Source organism: Oryctolagus cuniculus, chromosome 3, assembly GCF_964237555.1.
Source record: "Oryctolagus cuniculus chromosome 3, mOryCun1.1, whole genome shotgun sequence".
NCBI classification, from domain to species: Eukaryota; Metazoa; Chordata; class Mammalia; order Lagomorpha; family Leporidae; genus Oryctolagus; species Oryctolagus cuniculus.
This window is the reverse complement of record NC_091434.1, coordinates 141193647-141212994: the sequence shown is the minus strand read 5'-3', so window position 1 is coordinate 141212994 and position 19348 is coordinate 141193647. Positions and strand designations below refer to the sequence as shown.

At 46.1% G+C, this 19348-nt stretch overlaps 1 protein-coding gene and 1 long non-coding RNA gene across 9 annotated transcripts in view; one reads left to right on the top strand and one right to left on the bottom strand.

Annotated features, from left to right (window-relative positions):
- The window catches only part of NAPEPLD (N-acyl phosphatidylethanolamine phospholipase D), a 45155-nt gene continuing 25807 nt past the window's right edge, over window positions 1-19348 (bottom strand). For all 8 annotated transcript variants that reach the window (XM_051848876.2, XM_070071203.1, XM_070071201.1 and 5 more), the window contains 4 exons: window positions 18749-19055; window positions 10496-11142; window positions 6944-7058; window positions 1-2046 (listed from right to left, as the gene is read on the bottom strand). In XM_051848876.2, the coding sequence (XP_051704836.2) occupies window positions 1918-2046; window positions 6944-7058; window positions 10496-11142; window positions 18749-19042 (1185 nt within the window). In that variant the 5' untranslated portion in view covers window positions 19043-19055 and the 3' untranslated portion in view covers window positions 1-1917. The remainder of the gene's footprint in view (window positions 2047-6943; window positions 7059-10495; window positions 11143-18748; window positions 19056-19348) is intronic.
- On the top strand, window positions 2522-4616 carry LOC138849043 (uncharacterized). Its single transcript, XR_011387401.1, has 2 exons — window positions 2522-2655; window positions 4153-4616. It is a non-coding gene; the product is annotated as an uncharacterized lncRNA (long non-coding RNA).

Sequence of the window (19348 nt, the reverse complement as noted above, 5' to 3'; positions counted from 1 at the left end):
TTTTTTTTTTTCCTGAATGCTTATTTTATTTTATGGGGAAATCTTTTGTGCTTTAGTGCCCACAAATCACATACATCCATGTGCATTATATACACACACATTGCATACACATTTCCCCTTGAACAATTCAAACCTTTGTAGACAAAAATAATTAGTTTTGATAAAGGCCATTTACATTTATTTTGGCTATTACTCTCCGGGTTTACAAAATGAGTGGGGTAAAGCTGTTGCTCTTCAATGTTAAGTGTCCTAAGATCTGTGGTAATATCTGTAACAGGAACAACAGACAATCAAAGCATTAGCCTACTTTTAGCTTTCAAATCAAATATCAGTAAATTAGGCAGTGATATCTTAAGAAGTTATTTTCTCCCTTATATTTCTAAAGTGCTTTTTAAAAATTACTTTATTGTTTATTCTACACATTTTTTGGAGGTAGGTCAGGGTCATCCTCATGTTGCACAGGAGGAGACCGAGGCATAGTGAGCACAGTGACTTGTTTCAGGTAATGCAGAACATGGACAATGAAATGGAAGTCGGACTAACATTCTTACTTACTGGCTAACAAGCAGCATGTGCATGTACGTGCAAGGAAATCAAATTACAGAGCACTGCCTGGGCAGCATGTAATGTAGAAAACTTAACTGGATTACTTTGTATGAATAAAGTTCATTTCACTGAGTCTATGGATCAGAAACATAGAACAGGCATCCCATAGTCTCTGATCCAGTCCCCTCCCTAGAGAAGGTTCTGAGAAATCTCGGGAATTAGGCCTGAAACTTGGGTCAGCTAACTCCCAGAATCACCATCCTTTTATGCCACTGGTAGTATTCCACACCGACTTAATAAAAGCTACAAAGGTACTTGGAAGTCATTTAATACAAAAATATATAAGACATTTGAATCATGGAAAACAAAATATTTATAAATCTTATTGATATATTTAGAGTTAAGTGTTAGAGTTAGCTCTAAGGGATCAGCAAAAACAAGTGTATGTAGAGAAAATAAAATTTAATTCAAAGGTGATGGACTATTAACATTTAAGATCTGCATCTATAAAATATTGCAGTGTAGCTATATTTGTGCTTAGCATAAGCCCTGACTTTTAGGTTAAAAATAGAATATTTTCCTAAATTATGTACTTATAACCACTCTTTCCCTTTCTCTGCCCAAATCAGAGGGCTTTTGATTTAGTGATTGTAGGCATGCAATAGAATATACTGCTCCCCCCTCTTTAAAAACGTTAAGTTCATGGTGGTCATGGCTTCACAAGAATGTGAATTTACTTCATGCCAAAGAACTGTATACTGAATAATGGGGACAGTGACAAAATTTGCTATACACACATATAAACATATATGTTTCACCACGATAAAAATATTGTCTTTAAAAATGGCAACTGAGCCCAAGCTCCTGTTTTTATGCTTAACAAAATAAGTCATTTAATATTTAGCATATAAGCAAATCTTGATAGAGCAAGGACAGCTACATTTACAAGCAAGTGGGAATCGGTTTTCTCATTTACTATAATATAAATATAAGGAAGATATTTGTGGGGGTAGGCCCCTGAAAACCCTAGGTAGGCAGCCAGCCTTGATTCACTTTATCAAAGGCCTCAAAAGACAGAAAAATGAATGTTTTTTAGTTTTTCATGACAAATTTCTGCAATGCTGACATCACTTTAAACCATCCATAGCCGATTCATTATTTAAGTGCCCTGCCCCTGGCCTGTTGTAGTTTATATGAACTAGTCATCATATGCGTAAGCGAGTTCTTACACAAGACATAAAACACAAACTTGTAGAAGTTGTTGCCAAAGATTTAAAAAAGCATAATATTCATAAACTTCTTAGTCTTTTCCGTTGTTTTGCAAACTTCTATCATATGATGCCTTTTCCTTTCAAAGTCCTCTGCTTATATTTATTCAACGTTTTCTTCATCAGTATTTAAGTATCTTGATTCTCCATGCTTCAAGACAAAAAAATCTTCACGCTTCAGTCCGTATCTTTCCAGAGCTTCGCTCAGTTTCCCTGGCGGGTCTAAGTAATGCTGGAAAGGGGCAGAGAGAAGAAAAAGGAGACATTAGCAATACTCTCATGGAGGGTCATTTCAAATAATTAAGCCTAAAATAACTAAGAGCTCTGTACGTAAAACAATGACCTTTCTTTTAAAGGAAGCATCAGCAGTTGAGTTCATCGTGTTTTCCCATAGTTAGAGACACTGACTGTAGATAGAAATACTGTTGTGGCATGGAAATCAAGCATGCATTCCCTATGTACATCACCTGTGGTGCCATCCTAGCCTGAACACCTTGACTCTGCGTTACCTCTGGTCACTATCTGACTCCTTGAAATTCCAATCTAGGTGGAATTAACGCCAAAGATGCTATTAAAGGAACTGAATGTTACCAACATTTTTGAAGGATGGAGAAATCTGAGAAGACACGTGTATGTGTGTAAGCAATGCTGGAGCAAATATTTTGGGGTAAAAACTGTAGCCAAAACAGACACCATAGTGGACAGAATGGAAGAGGACCTGCGAGCAGAGACACGGCAGGTGACGCTTCTCTGTTTCCCTTTACTTTCTCCTTCCACAGCTCAAGCGAAAGACAGCAATGGCAGTTTCCAGAACAGTGTCATCCACCCCAATGTCTTCCAGGTAAGCTGGGACAACTTGAACATGGAGTAAAAGAGTTATTCATAAAGAAGTTGAAAAATGTAAATCAGTAGTTGTTTCTTTTTTGCTCTAAATCTTTGCTGTGTTTAGGACTTTTTCCTAGTTTCAATTAGAAAAGCTGTAAAAGGTGGAAGCGAAAGCACCAAGCTGTGTCTGAGCAGCAGTCTGCCCCTCCCCTTTGCAGCAAGCACCCTCTGAGCACCCAGGCTGTGCCAGGCTAGGGAACCAAATGAAAACCCTTGCCTTCACAGAGCTCCCACTCTGACACAGAGATCGACAAGAAAGGAGAAAGCAAACAATAAGGAAGCAGATAAGATCTGAGTGGCTGATGTGTCCTGGGGAGAGATAAGAGAGAGTGAGGGGTGCAGGAGATGGAGATCCAGTTTTAAATGCAACACTCAGAAGTCTCCAGGGACTGACCACTGATAAAGCAGATGGCACAGGGCTTTGTGGGCAGCTGTGGGAGCGGAAGCTTTGCCTCTGGGTACGATGGGAAGTTGTCAAGTGGCTGGCAGAGGGCTGTCATGATCCACTTCTGGTGGTAAGGGTCACTGCTCTCCAGTGTGCAGAGCAGGCTGAAAGGGGCGAATTCTGCATATAATCTGAAGGTTGAGCTGCTGAGGCCAGGGGTGGAGACGGGATCTGGATGGAGGCTATGAGAGAAAGAGAAGCCCAGGCTTTAGCCTGAGTACAAGGAAGGAGGGCTGCCATTTACTGAGATGTGAAAGAAAGAAGTAGGAGGGAAGATTAGGAGGTGTGGTTTCGGACTTCAGTTCTAGTACCTACGTGCCCATGTCATGTTAGTCGGATATGTAAGTGTAGATTATAGTGGGAAAACATCTGAGCTAGGGCAGTGCAGTGGACATGGCTGGATGACAGCTTCATGGGGGGAACCAGGTAGAGGAAAGAGGCACTCAATGTTCAGAGGAGTTAGCCAAGACGGGACCGCCAGTGACGCACAGGGGAAAACAGGGAGAGTTTCCTGGGGCTTCAAATGCACTGGCTTGGTACAGTTATTTGTCACACACACAGGTGTTTTCCCCTCACCTCACTTCCCGGCTTACAGCTACATTTGGAGGGTCAAGGATGCCTTTCAAGTGACTGCTGCCCAAGTACCTCGGTTACTCAGTATTGCTGAAGGGAACCACTTGGTAACCAATATCTGTTAACAGGAATCTACTTGTATACACATTAAAATATCACTAGTATGCCACTAAATAATTTCCTAAGTCAGTAAGTTTCTCTTGCAAAATGATTTTAGAGACTTCAAATGGATGAAATTCTTTCCCATTGCAAAAACAACTCCTTTTGTTAAATTCTTTCCTCTTCCACTCTTTACACATCTGGGCCAATAATATACACACACAGTCACCCTACACTGATCATGTCTTGCCCAAGCTGTAACTCGTGTGTGGAGAATGACATGTGGATTTAGATGTTGTAGGTTGAAAGTAGACTCTCTGTCTTTCATCTCCTCAGATTCAGCCAGATCTACTGAGTTTCTTCAAAGGTCACTGACTCTGGAAGTGGGCAAGAGAGACTTCCACCTGACTGGTAACTGGTCTGAGCACAGAGAAAAAAATGCCCACAGCTATGCGGCCAAACAACCACATACAAACCAACACAGGAGATCAGAGATCAGCAAGAGGGCAAAGCAGAAGAGTCGCCAACGCTCTGGATCTGTTAAGGGCCAGGCAACCAGGTACCTAAAGGGGGTTTTATGATCCACTAGAATACCATCCAAATAAAAGACAGAGCTGGATCCTCTAAAAAGGTAACTCATGAGGCCAGCATTGTGGCAGAGAGGACTAAACAACTGCCTGTGACACTGGCATCCCAGTTCAAGACTTGGCTCCCTGCTAATGTGCCTGGGAAAGCAGCCGAAAATGTAGCCACGTGGGGCGTGAACCAGCAGATGGAAGATCCAACCATCTCTCTCTCTCTCAAATAAATAAAAACAAATTAAAATATAAAAAGAGTTAACTTATATATCTTGTAATATTTAAAATCTATTTCTGTCAAAACTACTGATTTAAATTCTGGTGCTTAAATATAACATCTAGGATACCCACTCATCATGCACCAGATAAATCAGATGTTGCTATACAAACAGTAATTCAGGGTTGCCAAGTTATGAACATTCTTATCCTGCCCGTATTACAGTGAGCAGTGCTTATAACTGTTTATATGCAAATAGCTTTAAAGAGTCTAGAATGATAAGCTAAGCATCCTCTCTGAAAATTCCATCTACCTTACAATTTAACAAACTCATGCTGTCTGATTTGTTCAAGTATATGTCAAAACAGTGAACGAATTCTAAATTGCTGAAGGCTAAATGAGGTTTTATTACATGTCTCATTTAGAAATAAAGATAACAGGAATGATTAATAACCAGAATAATTCTTGAAGGCCGAATAACAGTAATTTTGAATGACTGAAGTTTTCCCCTTCTCCTCATTCTCCCCATCTCAATAAAAGATGACAACTAGCCAGCCCCGCAGCTCACTAGGCTAATCCTCTGCCTGTGGCGCCGGCACCCTGGGTTCTAGTCCCAGTTGGGGTGCTGGATTCTGTCCTGGTTGCTCCTCTTCCAGGCCAGCTCTCTGCTGTGGCCCAGGAAGGCAGTGGAGGAAGGCCCAAGTGCTTGGGCCCTGCACCCCATGGGAGACCAGGAAGAAGCATCTGGCTCCTGGCTCGGATCAGCACAGCATGCCAGCCATAGCAGCCATTTGGGGGGTGAACCAATGGAAGGAAGACCTTTCTCTCTGTCTCTCTCTCTCTCTCACTGTCCACTCTGTCTGTCAAAAAAAAATTTAAAATTAAAAAATAAAATATGACAATTGACTACCCAACTATGCAGGTTAAAAATCTAGAAGTCTCCTTGATCACTTTCTTTATACAGGTTTAATAAAATAGTATTATTTCATCCAACACTGATATATGTATATATTTATATATAAATGGAACATTCTCTCTCCTTCTCTCTCTCTTTCACACACACACACACACACACACACACACACACATATGGAAGAAGGAATCCCCACCCGATACAGTGGTATGCCCCTGGAACAGTCTAAGCTTCCCCTGTCCCAATACACACATTCACATTTATATTCCCATTCATCCTCCATCCCATCCCATGGTTATTTACTCATTCCTTCATTCACTCACTCATTCATGAGTTCTACTCCACCCTCCAACAACAGGACTAAGAACAGTGACAGCACGCTGCCGAGTTGAGTGATGGGAAGTAATTTTGAAACAAGCTGCATCCTACTTGGGAGAGAAGCCAAGCCAGAAATGGGACAGGGGGAACTTCTCAAAACGCAAGAAAACGTAGGTTCCTAGAAAAGCCCTGGAATGTGGAAGATGCCATAGAAAGCAAAGTGGGAAGTCACATTCCAACCGTGTCTTTCAAAATTGTGCTTACGGCTGGTCCTGGATCCAGCCCAGGAGGGAAGGCTGTAACCTACCGTATGCAGGATCCCAGAACCCAGGCTAGTAGCAGAGTTCTAGGCGCCAGCTCCCTCAGGGAACAATCAGCTCTCTGTCTTCACCTAGGACTAGAGCCTCACGAATCCCAATGTCTGGTCCACAGTAGACGCCGGATCAGGGTTTACTGGGTGAATAACACATTTCTAGAAAGCTCCACACTGCCCAGCCTTCCTTCTCCATGGCCCTCCTCATCGTCCACCCTCCTGCTGAACTGACTCCTCACCATGCCCCACGCCTGCTGCCTCCGAGCCCCTGCTCTGCCCTTCCCCCCCGTGGCAGCGCCTTCCTCCAGCCTTCACACGGCCAGGTTCAGGCACCACTCTTCCCGTGAGGCCTGCCCGATCCCTCCTGGGGGAAACAGGCCCTAACTCTGAGACCAACCAGCTGTGCCGCACTACAGCACCTCCCCTTCCAATACCCGTCTCACGTGTGCGTCTCCCATCATCCACCAGAACGGAAGCCTCCTCGCAGGGGAAGACAGGACGGCTCCCTGTCCTATCCCCGGGACTACACACACGCTTGGTTATGTAAACTCATGCTTTGTTAACTAGAAAGAAACCAGCCCAGAAAGAGGACCGTTTCTCCCTCTGCAGGTGCGTATGTCGTGACTAACTGGGGCGACGTGCCAGCCTCACGCACGCAGGGACTGTGATGACTGTGCAGGGTCCGACGCCCCGTGCAGCCTCGGAAAACACAGCTGGGGACAGGGACGCCTGAGCCCTCTCAGGCTCGTGCACGTCCCCGACGCCCTGCTTCTCGCCAGCGGACTCACCTCATTGGCTAAGGCAAAGGTTCCCCAGTGAATGGCCACAGATTTCTTGGTCTGAACGTCCATGTGAATCCTCACCGCCTCTTCAGGGTCCACGTGCTGGTATCTCATAAACCACCTGACGGGACACAGCAGTCATTAATTCTGGCCTACAGAAGCTCTGACAATGGCTTCCTCTCTCCAGCCTTTAAGATTCTGCACAGGATGACGGGGAATGCCAGCCGCTCAGCGTGGTGATTTGGCGCTCCCTTCCTGATTCCTTCGTTGGCTCCTTAATCAGCCACATCTAAGAATGTAGGCTGGGTGGCCAATGTGCAGCAGCGGCGCCTTCCCCACGCTCCAGCTGCTGAACTCAACGCGACTCAGCCAGGGAGCACTTCATAAGGACTGCCACCCTGCCTGACTTGCCCCCCGTGAGTCCAGTGCGCAGCCACTGAACCTCGGGGACAGAACACAAGCAATGTGGGGGGGAGGGTGGCGGGGCGGCGAGTGGGAGGTGGGGGTGTGGCAAAGCTAGGAACCAGGATGGTAGGAAGCAGACAAAAAGATGCCAGACAGGAACAGTCACAATAGGTGCAGAGACCATTTTCCTTAAGTCCACTTTTCTACCAAGAAAACACACACACACCTGCACACTCACACGACAGTCTTTCTTTTACAATAAATAAGCCTCAAGTCAAATTCCCGTCTGAACAGTAATATTTTTGTTTTCTGTGTATTTTGATTTTACAGATTTATCATGAAAATATGCTGATGACTTCACAGCAGATATTTTGTAATCCTGGGTATGAATCAAAGAAACTGAGTAATGGGGAAAGAGCTAGAAACCCAATGTCCGATTGCAAAAGAACCTGAATGTCCTGTGGACATGACATCTTTGGAACTTGTGATGGTGACAAGCAAACAAAACTTCTCTGGGGCCGGCGCTGTGGTGTAGTAAGTTAAGCCTGCACCTGCAGTGCCAGCATCCCATATGGTCACCAGGTTGAGTCCTGGCTGCTCCACTTCTGATCCAGCTCTCTGCTGTGGCCTAGGAAAGCAGTGGAAGATGGTCCAAGTCCTTGGGCCCCTGCAACCATATGGGACACCAGGAAGAAGTTCCTGGCTGCTGGCTTTGAGTTGTCCCAGCTTCAGCTATTGTGGCCATTTGGGGAGTGAACCAGCGGATGGAAGACCTTTCTCTCTGTCATAATTCTGCCTCTCAAATAAATAAATAAATCGTAAAAAAATAACTTTTCATATAAAATGTAAAGATCAGAAGGGGAAAAAAATTCCAATTACTATTCATGGGATTTTATTTAAACACCATGAAGCTGACGGTGAGGTGTTTGACTTGGCGAGCAGAGAAGACTAACAGGATTAGAGACACTGCAGTTACGCAGGAGGGCTGCCCAGGGCCACGGGCTCAGGAGGCAGAAGGCTGGGCCGCTCCTGCAGTCCCTGAATTCCCTTTCGAAATTCCTTCAGATTCTCTGAGCTTCTAGTTTTTTGTCTGTGAAATCCAAATTCCCACCTACCTTGTAAGAGTATCATGGGGATTAGACAAGCCAAAGTTAGTGAGAGCTTTGAGCAAGCACCTACCCTGTAGAATTCTCCCAGAAAAGAGCTGACAAAACCAACACTTTAAGGAAAAGAATTTTTATCTGTGACAGGAAGGGAAAAATATGCCGTGTACAAGTAAGCTCTGTGCTTTCCAAGTGACCAGGCTGGAGCAGGAAAATCCACGCAGTCTTCGTGTAATTTACGTCCCAGTCAAGCTGCGCTGCTCCACGTGGCAGCAGATGGGGACCCAGCCCAGGGGTTTCCCCACACCAGAGAACACACAGCGGAGTGCACGCCTCTGCAAGGGCCCCACACTGGTTAATTACTGTCAGGAGCTGCTGAGCCCTAGGGGAGCCCAAAACACCAGGTTACAGTAGCAGGATTCTGCTGCATCCCAGGACCACTCAGAGCTCAGCGCAAGATGAAAAATGGCTTTTTGGTGTTTCTGCTTTTTTTTTTTTTCCCAAAATCCTACTCCAAATCGAAGGGATAGACATATTCCTCCCTATCCTTATGTCCATCTGAGATGAAATTAAAGTTTTTACTGAGGCATAACAACGAAAATAGGAAATTTAACTGACATGGATAGACTCCCTGGTGACAAGAGACACCTTCCCGGCGCAAGTTGCCAATGCTGTAATCGCCTTGGGCCCACAGAGCGCACTCATGTGTGGCAGAATGGATAACCTGATTTCTACACTGGCTAGGACTCACTGGGGAAGTGGGTGAGCCCACTGCAAGGAAGTCTCTTGGAGCGAGGGAGGTCCTCCCCACCGTCCTTCCGGCATAGAAGGAATTCTTCAGCAATGCAGGCAGGGAGGGGCAGGATGTGAGCTGCACAGCCTGGTGGCAGGCTTCACATCCCAACAAACCCATGTGTCAATACATACTGCTACCATTTCCCTCATTACAAATAAGATGTTCCACTATATTCAGAACAGATAGCAAGACCAATGCCATATGTGACTGATTTGTCACAGTTCTGAAAAATACAGGTGGATTGGTGTTTCCAGAAGTCTCCTCGGAAGAGTTACTGAAGTGGAAAAGTGAAATTCAAGAACTAATATTGACTTACAATAACTGTAATCGTTATCAGGAGCCACAAAAGAAGGGGAGGATACAACATCTGGTTCCCCAAATAAGGAAACTAATAAAAGGGGGGGGGGGGGGCACAAGCACTAATAAAGATAGGAGGGAAATGTGTTCAGTGAAATTTAAAAATTAACAAGTTTAACAAAATCAGCTGGAAACAAAAGATCACATTCATCCGTGAACTAGAAAAATACTCGTTTTTCTGCTTTTACGACTAAAAAGCATTTGTATCTCTCTCTCTCTGCGTGTGCTTTAGAACAAAATAAAACATTTTAAAAATTATCCCATACGGTCAGTGTTTTACAATACACAAGCGTTGACTGAGACCTCAGGTCTCTGAAATCACTTGTCTTTACCCCAAAGGGTATCCAGGAAACAGACAGGGGCAGGGGGCCCTTCAGCGGCTCCAAGCCAGGCCCGGGGAGAGCGCAGAGTCACCCCACAAAGTCACGCCGGATTCACTTCCGGGACTGACGGAACCAGACCCTCGCAGGGGACTAACGCTGCAGACCGACTTCTAGCTTTTTCTCTCTGCTACACACAGGAGAGCTGCTAAGCCAGGGCACTGGAGCCTTCCAGTCACAGAGCGAAAAGTGTGCAACCCAAAGTAGCAGGAAGACCAGAGCGAGGTGCGATTTCCGGTTTAACTGCAGTTGAACGAGCACCTGAACTTCCGGTGAGGCTCAGCCATTCGTCACACTTCGGTGCTCTTTTTTTCCTGGTAACGTTTCTACTTGTCAACTAAAAGTTTTTAACTTGAATTTTTAAAATCTTTAAAAACTCCCTGTATCGGAACGCCTAGCCCCCAGCCAGTGTAGCCACTCAACCGCCAATCACACAGCCTCGCAAGATCATGAGCGTTCTACTCTCAGGGTCAGTGAGCTCGCGCGGCAGGTGCGGTTTCTCCGCAAGCCTACTTACCTTGGCTCGTAAGCCCCGATGGGAATGGCTGCAAGGTCAAAAGGCCCGAACCTTTTTCCGATCTCCTCAAAGGCGCGGCAGTAACCGGTGTCTCCGGCAAAGAAAAAGCGGCTCCAGGGCCCCAGGACAGACCAGCTGCCCCACAGAACCTTGTTTTCGTCCAGCAGGGTCCTCTTGCACCAGTGCTGGGAAGGCGTGAAGACAAAGGTGACGTCGTCGTGGCCGGGGACACAGTTCTCCTCCCACCAGTCCAGCTCGATCACGTTCTCACAGCCGCATTTCTGCATCCAGTCCAGGAGCCCCAGCGGCACAAACCACCTCAGCTCGTTCCCGAACCGCTCGTTGAGGGCCACCACGGAACCGTAGTCCAGGTGGTCGTAGTGGTTGTGGCTGATGAGGACCGCGTCGATCGGGGGGAGTTCGGCGATGGTGCATGGGGGCCGCCGGAACCGCTTTGGACCCACGTACTGAGACGGGGACGCGCGGGAGCTGAAGATGGGGTCCGTGAGAAAGATGAGGTTGTCCATTTCCACCAGCAGCGTGGCATGGCCCAGCCATGTGACCCTCAAACCAGCTTCCCTCACTCCGGCTGCTTCGGGCTCATCCACAAAATATGGCTTAAGCACTGGGAGCTCTTTGTCAAGTTCCTGTGTGTGTGTATATATATATAATGTGTATATATATATAATATAAATTATACATATATATGACAAAAAGCAGTCAGGGAAAAGAATAAAAATTATATCAGAACATTGTGACCTACATTACAGCACCCAGGAAGGGCTATTTTGGGAGAGTTGGAGTCATTCAGTAAACAAGCTATTTTTGCCTTTCTCCTGAAAATGCATACGTCCTTCTGAATCTGACTTAACAGTAACACAGCATATTCTGTCTCAAAGGCAATAGGCAAAGGAAAATTAAATAGAAAATGTTGTGTACTGCTAAGTTCATTAATGTTTTTACAGGCTCTCTCCTGTAGTCGCCAGAAGCTCACTGGCCGAGATGCAGCTATTTTGCACTCAGCTGGGGTCTTTGCTGCTGCAAACGGCCTCAGGAGCAGGCCCTGGAAAGAGTCAAGAAAACTGATGATCTTCATTTGCCGCTCTGAGATCTCAGATCGGAATCTTTCTGAGTGCATATAACTCAAAGTGCAACACCGCAACTGTCTCTGGGTACATCAGGCATAAACCATTCTCGTCACTCCTTCCCCTTAACATTTTCTACCACTGCTCACACCCAGTGATGACTGCCTGTAAGAAGTTGACTACGTTGGGGAGAAGCAGATCTAAGCAATAACCACAACAAATTGTGGTGAGTCTTATTCCTCTAGTTATTCTACTTTGTTGTTGTTGTTAAGATTTATTTATTCATTCATGTGAAAGGCACAATGACAGAGACAGAAGGAGAAAGAGAGACAGCTTCCATCTGCTGGTTCACTCTGCAAATGGCCACAAGGGCTGAGGCTGGTCACAGAATTCCATCCAGATATCCCACGTAGGTGGCAGGGCCCAGCGACTTGGGCCATCCTCTGCTGCCTTCCCAGGTGCATTAGCAGGAAGATGGACAGCAAGTACAGCAGCCAGGACTCTTAACTGGTGCTCCCACATGGGATGCCCATGTCACGAGTAGGAGCTTCATCTGCTGTGCTACACTACCAGCGTGGCTATTCAATGTTTTGTTTTACATTACCTGAGATCAATAAAAAAATAAGTTTTGGGGTCACAGGCTCCTATAAAGCTGCTTTTACTGAACTGGGCCCGGTGTCCACGCTGCACAGTAACACCAAGGCCTCTTAAGGGGACCGGTGCTATGCTACAACAGGTTAAGCCTCCGTCTGCAACACCAGCATTCCATGTGGGTGCCAGTTCATGTCCTAACTGCTCCACCTCTGATCCAGCTCCCTGCTAATGCACCTTGGAAAGTAATGGAAGATAGCCAAGTGCCACAGTCCCTGCCACCTACATGGAAGACCCAGATAAACCTCCTGGCTTCAGCCACTGTGGCTATCTGGGGAGTGAACCAGTGGATGGAAGATCTCTGTCTGTCTCTCTGACTGTGCCTTTCAAATAAGTAAGTCTTAAAACACAACCAAAGCCGGCGCCGCGGCTCACTAGGCTAATCCAGGCGCATTAGTAGAGAGAGCTGGATCATAAGTGGAGCAGTTGGGACTCGAACCAGCAACCACATGGGATACCTGCATCACACGTGGCAGCTTTACCTGCTACATCACAATGCCAGGCCTTGGGAAGCATCTTCTTACACAAGTGCACACACAAAGACTGACCCGATTTATGGTCAGATGAAAGGACTCTGGAGTCCACATGTTGACCTGCAGGCAATCACAACCTTTGCCATATTACAGAGATGAGGATCTGAACAAAGGAGACACAGAGGGGGAGACATTGGTGAAGGAAAACTGAGAGATCACTTGGAGAAGCTAAACAGAAAGAAGACCATGGAGGGGAAGAGCAACAGAGGTAGAGGATAACCAAGCCTTAATTTGTTTATCTGGAAAATGGGTATAGTAATTATACCTACACTCCATTACTGTGAAGACTGGCTTAGGAGTGGTAGTCTCCAAGCATTCAAAAAGACTGGGGTCTGCATTTTAGTGCATGAGTTAAGCCATTAGCTGCACTGTGGGCATCCCACATGAGCACCAATTCAAGTCCCATCTGCTCCACTTCCGATCCAGCTCCCTGATAATGCACCTGGGAGGGCAGTGGAGGATGGCCCAAGTGTGTGGACCCCTGTACCCACATGGGAGATCCAGATGGAGTTCCCGGCTCCTGACTTTGGCCTGAACCAGCCCTGCCAGTTGTAGCCATTTGGGGAGAGAATGGAAAATGAAAATCCCGAGATAAACTTCTCTCTCTCTCTCTCTGCCTTTCAAACATACATACATACATACATACACCTTGAAAAAGAAAAGAAAAAACAGCCACCTCCAATCCTGACAACCAACCCCACAGCGATCCTTTTGGATCTCTTGCATATCTGCAGTCACAAGCATGTTCCCTTGAACTCAAGCCATACTCAGGAGCCGTGTCCAACACAACCTACACAAGGGATAAACTCTCCCCTGCTGACATGTCCACCCTCACTCTCACCAGGAGGTGTCCTTAGCTCGCCAGCAAGCTGGCCCGGGAACTCCCCAGTCCTCCTCCCAGCTGTGTCTCCCATTATTTCTCTCCATGGACTCTGGTTGCCACCTACGGGGAGATGACTTCCCATTCCTGTACTGAACTAATCTCATTCCTCAAGTTAAATTCTCTTCCTCCTTCATCCCTTTGCGACCATAAGCAAACAGCGCACTCTCCACGGGGCCATCCCTGATTCTCTACAGCTGGAAGCACTCACCGCCATGCCTCTCTGTCCACACGTCTCCTCTGGATATTCTGATCAGATACCTGGGAATTTACCACAGGTCTTATGCACTCATTCAGAGTGCCTGGTTCCATGACTGAAACACAGCATGTGCTCAATAAAATTTGTTGGATGAATGAATGAAAGAATGTAAATTTTTTTCAATAAGTTCTCAGATTTACTAGTTAGCATTAGTGAACAAGCACAAATGCCGAATGGTGTGCATATCAAGGCTTGAGGGTGGAGAAGAGGAGGCAGTAAGGATAAACTGAGCACCCCCATGTGACGGGCATCATACTAGGCTCATAATGATGAGGATGATGTATCATTCACACTGGTGAATGATAACACAAAACAAAAGAACGTGAACCACAGCTGCCACTGGTGGAAAAGCAAAACTTCAATAGAGCAACTCTGGAAGCTTCCGTTTTTTCTCCAAAGTATGAGTAGGTAAAGTACTGTAAGAAGATAGTCCCAAAGGACCACATACGATGTGAGTCCATTTATACAAAATACACAGAATAGACCAGTTTGTCGTTTCCAAGGCTTACAGGGTAAGGAAACCGGTCAGTGATGACTAGGGGGCAATGAGTTTCTTCTAGGGATAATACAAATGTACTAGATCGGGGCTGGCACTGTGGTATAATGAGTAGAGCCTCTGCCTGCAATGCCAGCATCTCATACGGGCACCAGTTCGGGTCACATCTACTTCACTTCCGATCCAGCTCCCTGCTAATGTGCCTGGAAAAGCAGTAGAAGATGACCTAAGTACTTGAGCTCCTGCACTCACGTGGGAGACCAAGAAGAAGCTCCTGGCTCCTGGTTTCAGACTGATCCAGTTCCTCTGGCCATTGCAGCTATTTGGGGAGTGAACCAGCAGATGGAAGATATCTCTCTCTCTCTCTCTCTCTCTCTCCCCTTATCTCTCTCTGTAACTCTTTCAAATAAATGTTTTTTGAAAAAAAAGTATTAGATTTTGTTGTCTACTCTGTGAATATGCAAATAACCACTGAACTATAGACCTTGCACAGTCTGTTGTATACTATGATGAACTATATATCAATAAAGCTAATTTTAGAAAGGCAAGATAGTAAACAATCTAAGGAATCCACTTTATTTTCCTTCCTTTGTACTGTACTGTTCCACATCCATTATAAAAGAATAACATATTTTAAAGAATTTGATCTGTAGGAGCTGGCATTGTGGCACATCAGGTTAAGCTGCCACCTGCAACATTGGCATCCCATATGGGCATCAGTTCATATTCCGTGTGCTCCATTTCCAATCCAGATCCATGCTAATGGTCTGAGAAAAGCAGTGGAAGATAGCCCAAGTGCTTGGGTCCCTGCCACCTATGTGGGAGACCAGGATGAAGCTCCTGGCTCCTGACTTTGGCCAGGTTCAGCCCTGGTCATTACATCCATCTGGGGAGTGACAGTGGATGGAAGCTATCTCTCTCTGTCTCTCCCTCTTTATAACTCCACCGAATAAATAAATATTTTTAAAAGAATTTGATCTCTAGCACAGCTATCCCATAAAACACAAAGAAACAGAATTTATAATTCAGATTTTAAAAAGAAAAAATCTTTTTTAAACTTTCTATCGTAATCACCAGAGTTTGAAAAACGTACATAGAAAAGAAGAGTGGGGGAGGGGAGGAATTCCTATTTATTTGGGGAAATTAAACACTCACTTGGCATTTTCTTGGTTAGATCAAAGCTGATCTTCCTTTTTGAAAGTTGCAAAAGGGGCAATCCCAAGGGCTACAATTAACCAGTCCACTACTTCATGTATTGCTTTTCTTGGAGAAAGGACACATCCTAGGGTTCATCCAGCCACTACGCTTTGCCAGATGCCCTAAGCACATTGTGTTATCTAACTCCATGAGGTCATTTCACAGATAACCAGGACAAAGCAAAGAGGGTCACTAAGAAACTTGCCAAGTTCATAGGACAGGTAAGTGTCCAAACAGGAGTGGAAGCCACAACTCTCTTACTCGAAAGATCTGTCCGTTCACTAAACCATGACCCTTTCTGTGACATAAATATTAGCTTACATTAGAAGTAAACAAAGAACCCCATATTCTTGTTAACATACTTTAAGAATACATGTTTGAGGGGCCGGAGCCTTGGCTCACTTGGTTAATCCTCCTCCTGCAGCGCCGACATCCCATATGGGCACCGGGTTCTAGTCCCGGTTGCTCCTCTTCCAGTCCAGCTCTCTGCTGTGGCCCGGGAAGGCAGTGGAGGACAGCCCAAGTGCTTGGGCCCTGCACCCGCATGGGAGACCAGGAGGAGGTGCCTGGCTCCTGGCTTGGAATCGGCGCAGCACGCCAGCCATGACTGCCATTTTGGGGGTGAACCAATGGAAGGAAGACCTTTTCTCTCTCTCTCTCACTGTCTAACTCTGCTTGTCAAATTTAAAAAAAAGAAGACGACGATGACCTTTCTTTCTGTCTGTAATTCTACCTCTCACATAAATAAATAAAATCTTTTAAAAAAATACATGTTTGTAAGCATGAATGATGAAACAAGAAAATGATCTCATCAGAATATTTTTAAATCATGTTTCTTTAAAAAAAAATCACTTTGATGGGGCGGGACTGTGGAGCAGCTGGTTAAAGCCCTGGCCTGCAGCACCAACAAACCACCTGGGCGCCGGTTCAAGTCCCAACTGTTCCACTTCTGACCTAGCTCCCTGCTAAGGTGCCTGGGAAAGTAGCAGAATATGGGCCAAGTGCTTGGGTGCCTGAACCCACATGGGAGACCCAGAAGAAGTTCCTGACTCCTGGCTTCCGACTGGCTCAGTTCAGGCTGTTGCAGCCATTTGGGGAGTGAACCAGCGGATGGAAGACCTCTCTCTCCATCTGTCTCTACCTTTCCTCTCTGTAACTCTTTCAAGTAAATAAAATAAATCCTTTTAAAAAATCACTTTGAAAGAAGACCTCTAAGTAAGTTATTTCCAGCTGAAGGCCTCTCAAAATCCCAGGTGTCAGAGGCTTGGTTCTCAGAGTCTTCAGTGGATGGATTGGGGACGTGAGCTAATCCAGTTATGGTGTCTGGAAGTGGGGCCTTGCAAACTGATCTGGCTTTACGAGAGGCACCACAGACGTAGGGCAAGTGTGTGGCTTTATTCTCTGCTCCCTGGTCTGCCGCATGCTCCTTCCTCTGCATGCGTCTGCCATCCACCACCCTCATCAAACGCCAGACTGATGACACTGCCCGACCGTGGACTGTAAGCCTCCAAAACCGTGCGCAAAGCCCTCTCCTTCCTAAGTTCGCTTCTCTCGGGCATTTTAGTTATGGGGACAAAACACAAACGCACCTTCCTCTCCTCTTCACAACTTCACTCCATGTTCCTCTTTAGAGGGGCTTCTCCAGGAAACCCAAATCATAACTGAAAAAACCTTTCTCATTTCTTTGTCCCAAGCTCAAAGTTCAAAACATACAAGGTTTCATCTATGAACGTCCTGCCTTATTCTAAAAAGGTGTTTTTTTGTTTTTTGTTTTTTGTTTTTTTTTTTTGACAGGCAGAGTGGACAGTGAGAGAGAGACAGAGAGAAAGGTCTTCCTTTGCCGTTGGTTCACCCTCCAATGGCCGCCGCGGCCAGCGCGCTGCGGCCGGCGCACCGCGCTGATCCGATGGCAGGAGCCAGGAGCCAGGTGCTTTTCCTGGTCTCCCATGGGGTGCAGGGCCCAAGCACCTGGGCCATCCTCCGCTGCACGCCCTGGCCACAGCAGAGGGCTGGCCTGGAAGAGGGGCAACCGGGACAGAATCCGGCGCCTCGACCGGGACTAGAACCCGGTGTGCCGGCGCCGCTAGGCGGAGGATTAGCCTAGTGAGCCGCAGCGCCGGCCCTCTAAAAAGGTGTTTAAAAATATCATTCACAGTCATCAACTCTGGTAACTAAAATGAACACTACGAACACTTCTAGCATCAAAGTGATACCAGGTTTTCAAAGAAAAATGGACAGAAGATCTAACATTCACACCTGCAGGAACACCCATTTCCACTCCCTCCTGCTCTTGGCACTGCGGACCAAACCCTCAGGATGTCTCCCCTTTCTCATACCACCTCCCGCTCAACTCACAAAATCAGGTCTCCTGTCTCTCTGGAGCTGGTAGGGAAGACAGGCTAGCGATGAGAGGGGGAGGGGCAGGAGGCCGGAGGGCATTCAAGGAATTGTGAAAGAAGATGCTACTGCAAGTGCGACCCAGCCACCCTCCCGCCTCTGCCACAACACAGAGCCATTCATCTCATCACCTTTACAGTACAACGTCGTTCATCTCAACATCTGTATGCCAGGTGTTAGTAGGTCTGACCCTAAGTAAACATATCCTAGGTAAAGGTCAGCGACCTACAGCTCATCCTCAAAGGTCGGGGACGCTCCCGTGTAGATGTCATTCACAGCTCTGGCGGCCTCATTCAAGGACTGGAAGCCAAGCACTCCAGGCCAGGCCTTTACCTTGTAACTCACGCTCCAAACCCCTATCTCTTTCTGGAACTTGTTGCAAACTTTCTCAGCTTCGCGGCCTTGGTCATGCCATCATTTATCTGGCACATCACTGTCAAAATACTTCTTTGCTCTCTAGGCCTAGCTCAAAGATCCCCTCCTATGGGAAACCACTTCCAACCCTACTGGTGAGAACGAGTCACCCTCTTTCCTGTACCTCCAAAGTATCTGTGCCTACCTCTGGCTGCAGCCACGTCAGAGCTGGTTTCCATCTTAACTATGAACCTGAGGGCGCGGGTTACCCCTCTTCACTCAGTCTCCCAGAACCCAGTTCTATGCCTATAAAAGAACTCAATGAACTAACGTGTCAAAATACAATCCTCAGTAAAAGCAGGTGCTCTATGCATTAGGCATTTCGAAGAGCCAAGCACTACCTCTTTAGAGCACGGAACACTGCTGTGATCCTTCTCCATTATTAGCCACCTGAGGATATTCGGAACGGAGAGGTTTCTCCACGTTGGCCAAGGATTAACGAATCTCCCATCTCTTCCTCTCACTGACTTAGTTACGTCTTCCTCTAATCTGTAATCCAGCTTGAAGCTCTTCCTGGAAAACCTAGAAGAATCACTTCCTCCAGAATTCCGAGCTGCATTTTGGCGTTTTCTTACGGCTTCCTTAGGATATTGGCTGCTTGGCACCAGGGATTGGTTGCTTTCACTTTCTTCCATGTCCTTTGGTGAACTTTAAAAAAAAAAAAAAAAAGAGGGGAGAAGGAATTACTGAGTTTAACATACAAGCATTAAAACATACTCATCTAGTATTATTGCTTGGCCAATAAGTTTCCCCAAACTAAAAAAAAAATTATGTCTCTATTAGCTCAATCTTTCTTCCTGGAAAATTTCAGAATCCTGTATTACTGCTTGCTACACAGAAAAAAAAAAATGCTTGCTTTGCCTGTTAGCACAACAGCCAAACCTTTTTTAGCGACTTCCTCCTCTGCCATAATCCATAAAATGCATTTCCCTAGCCAGCAG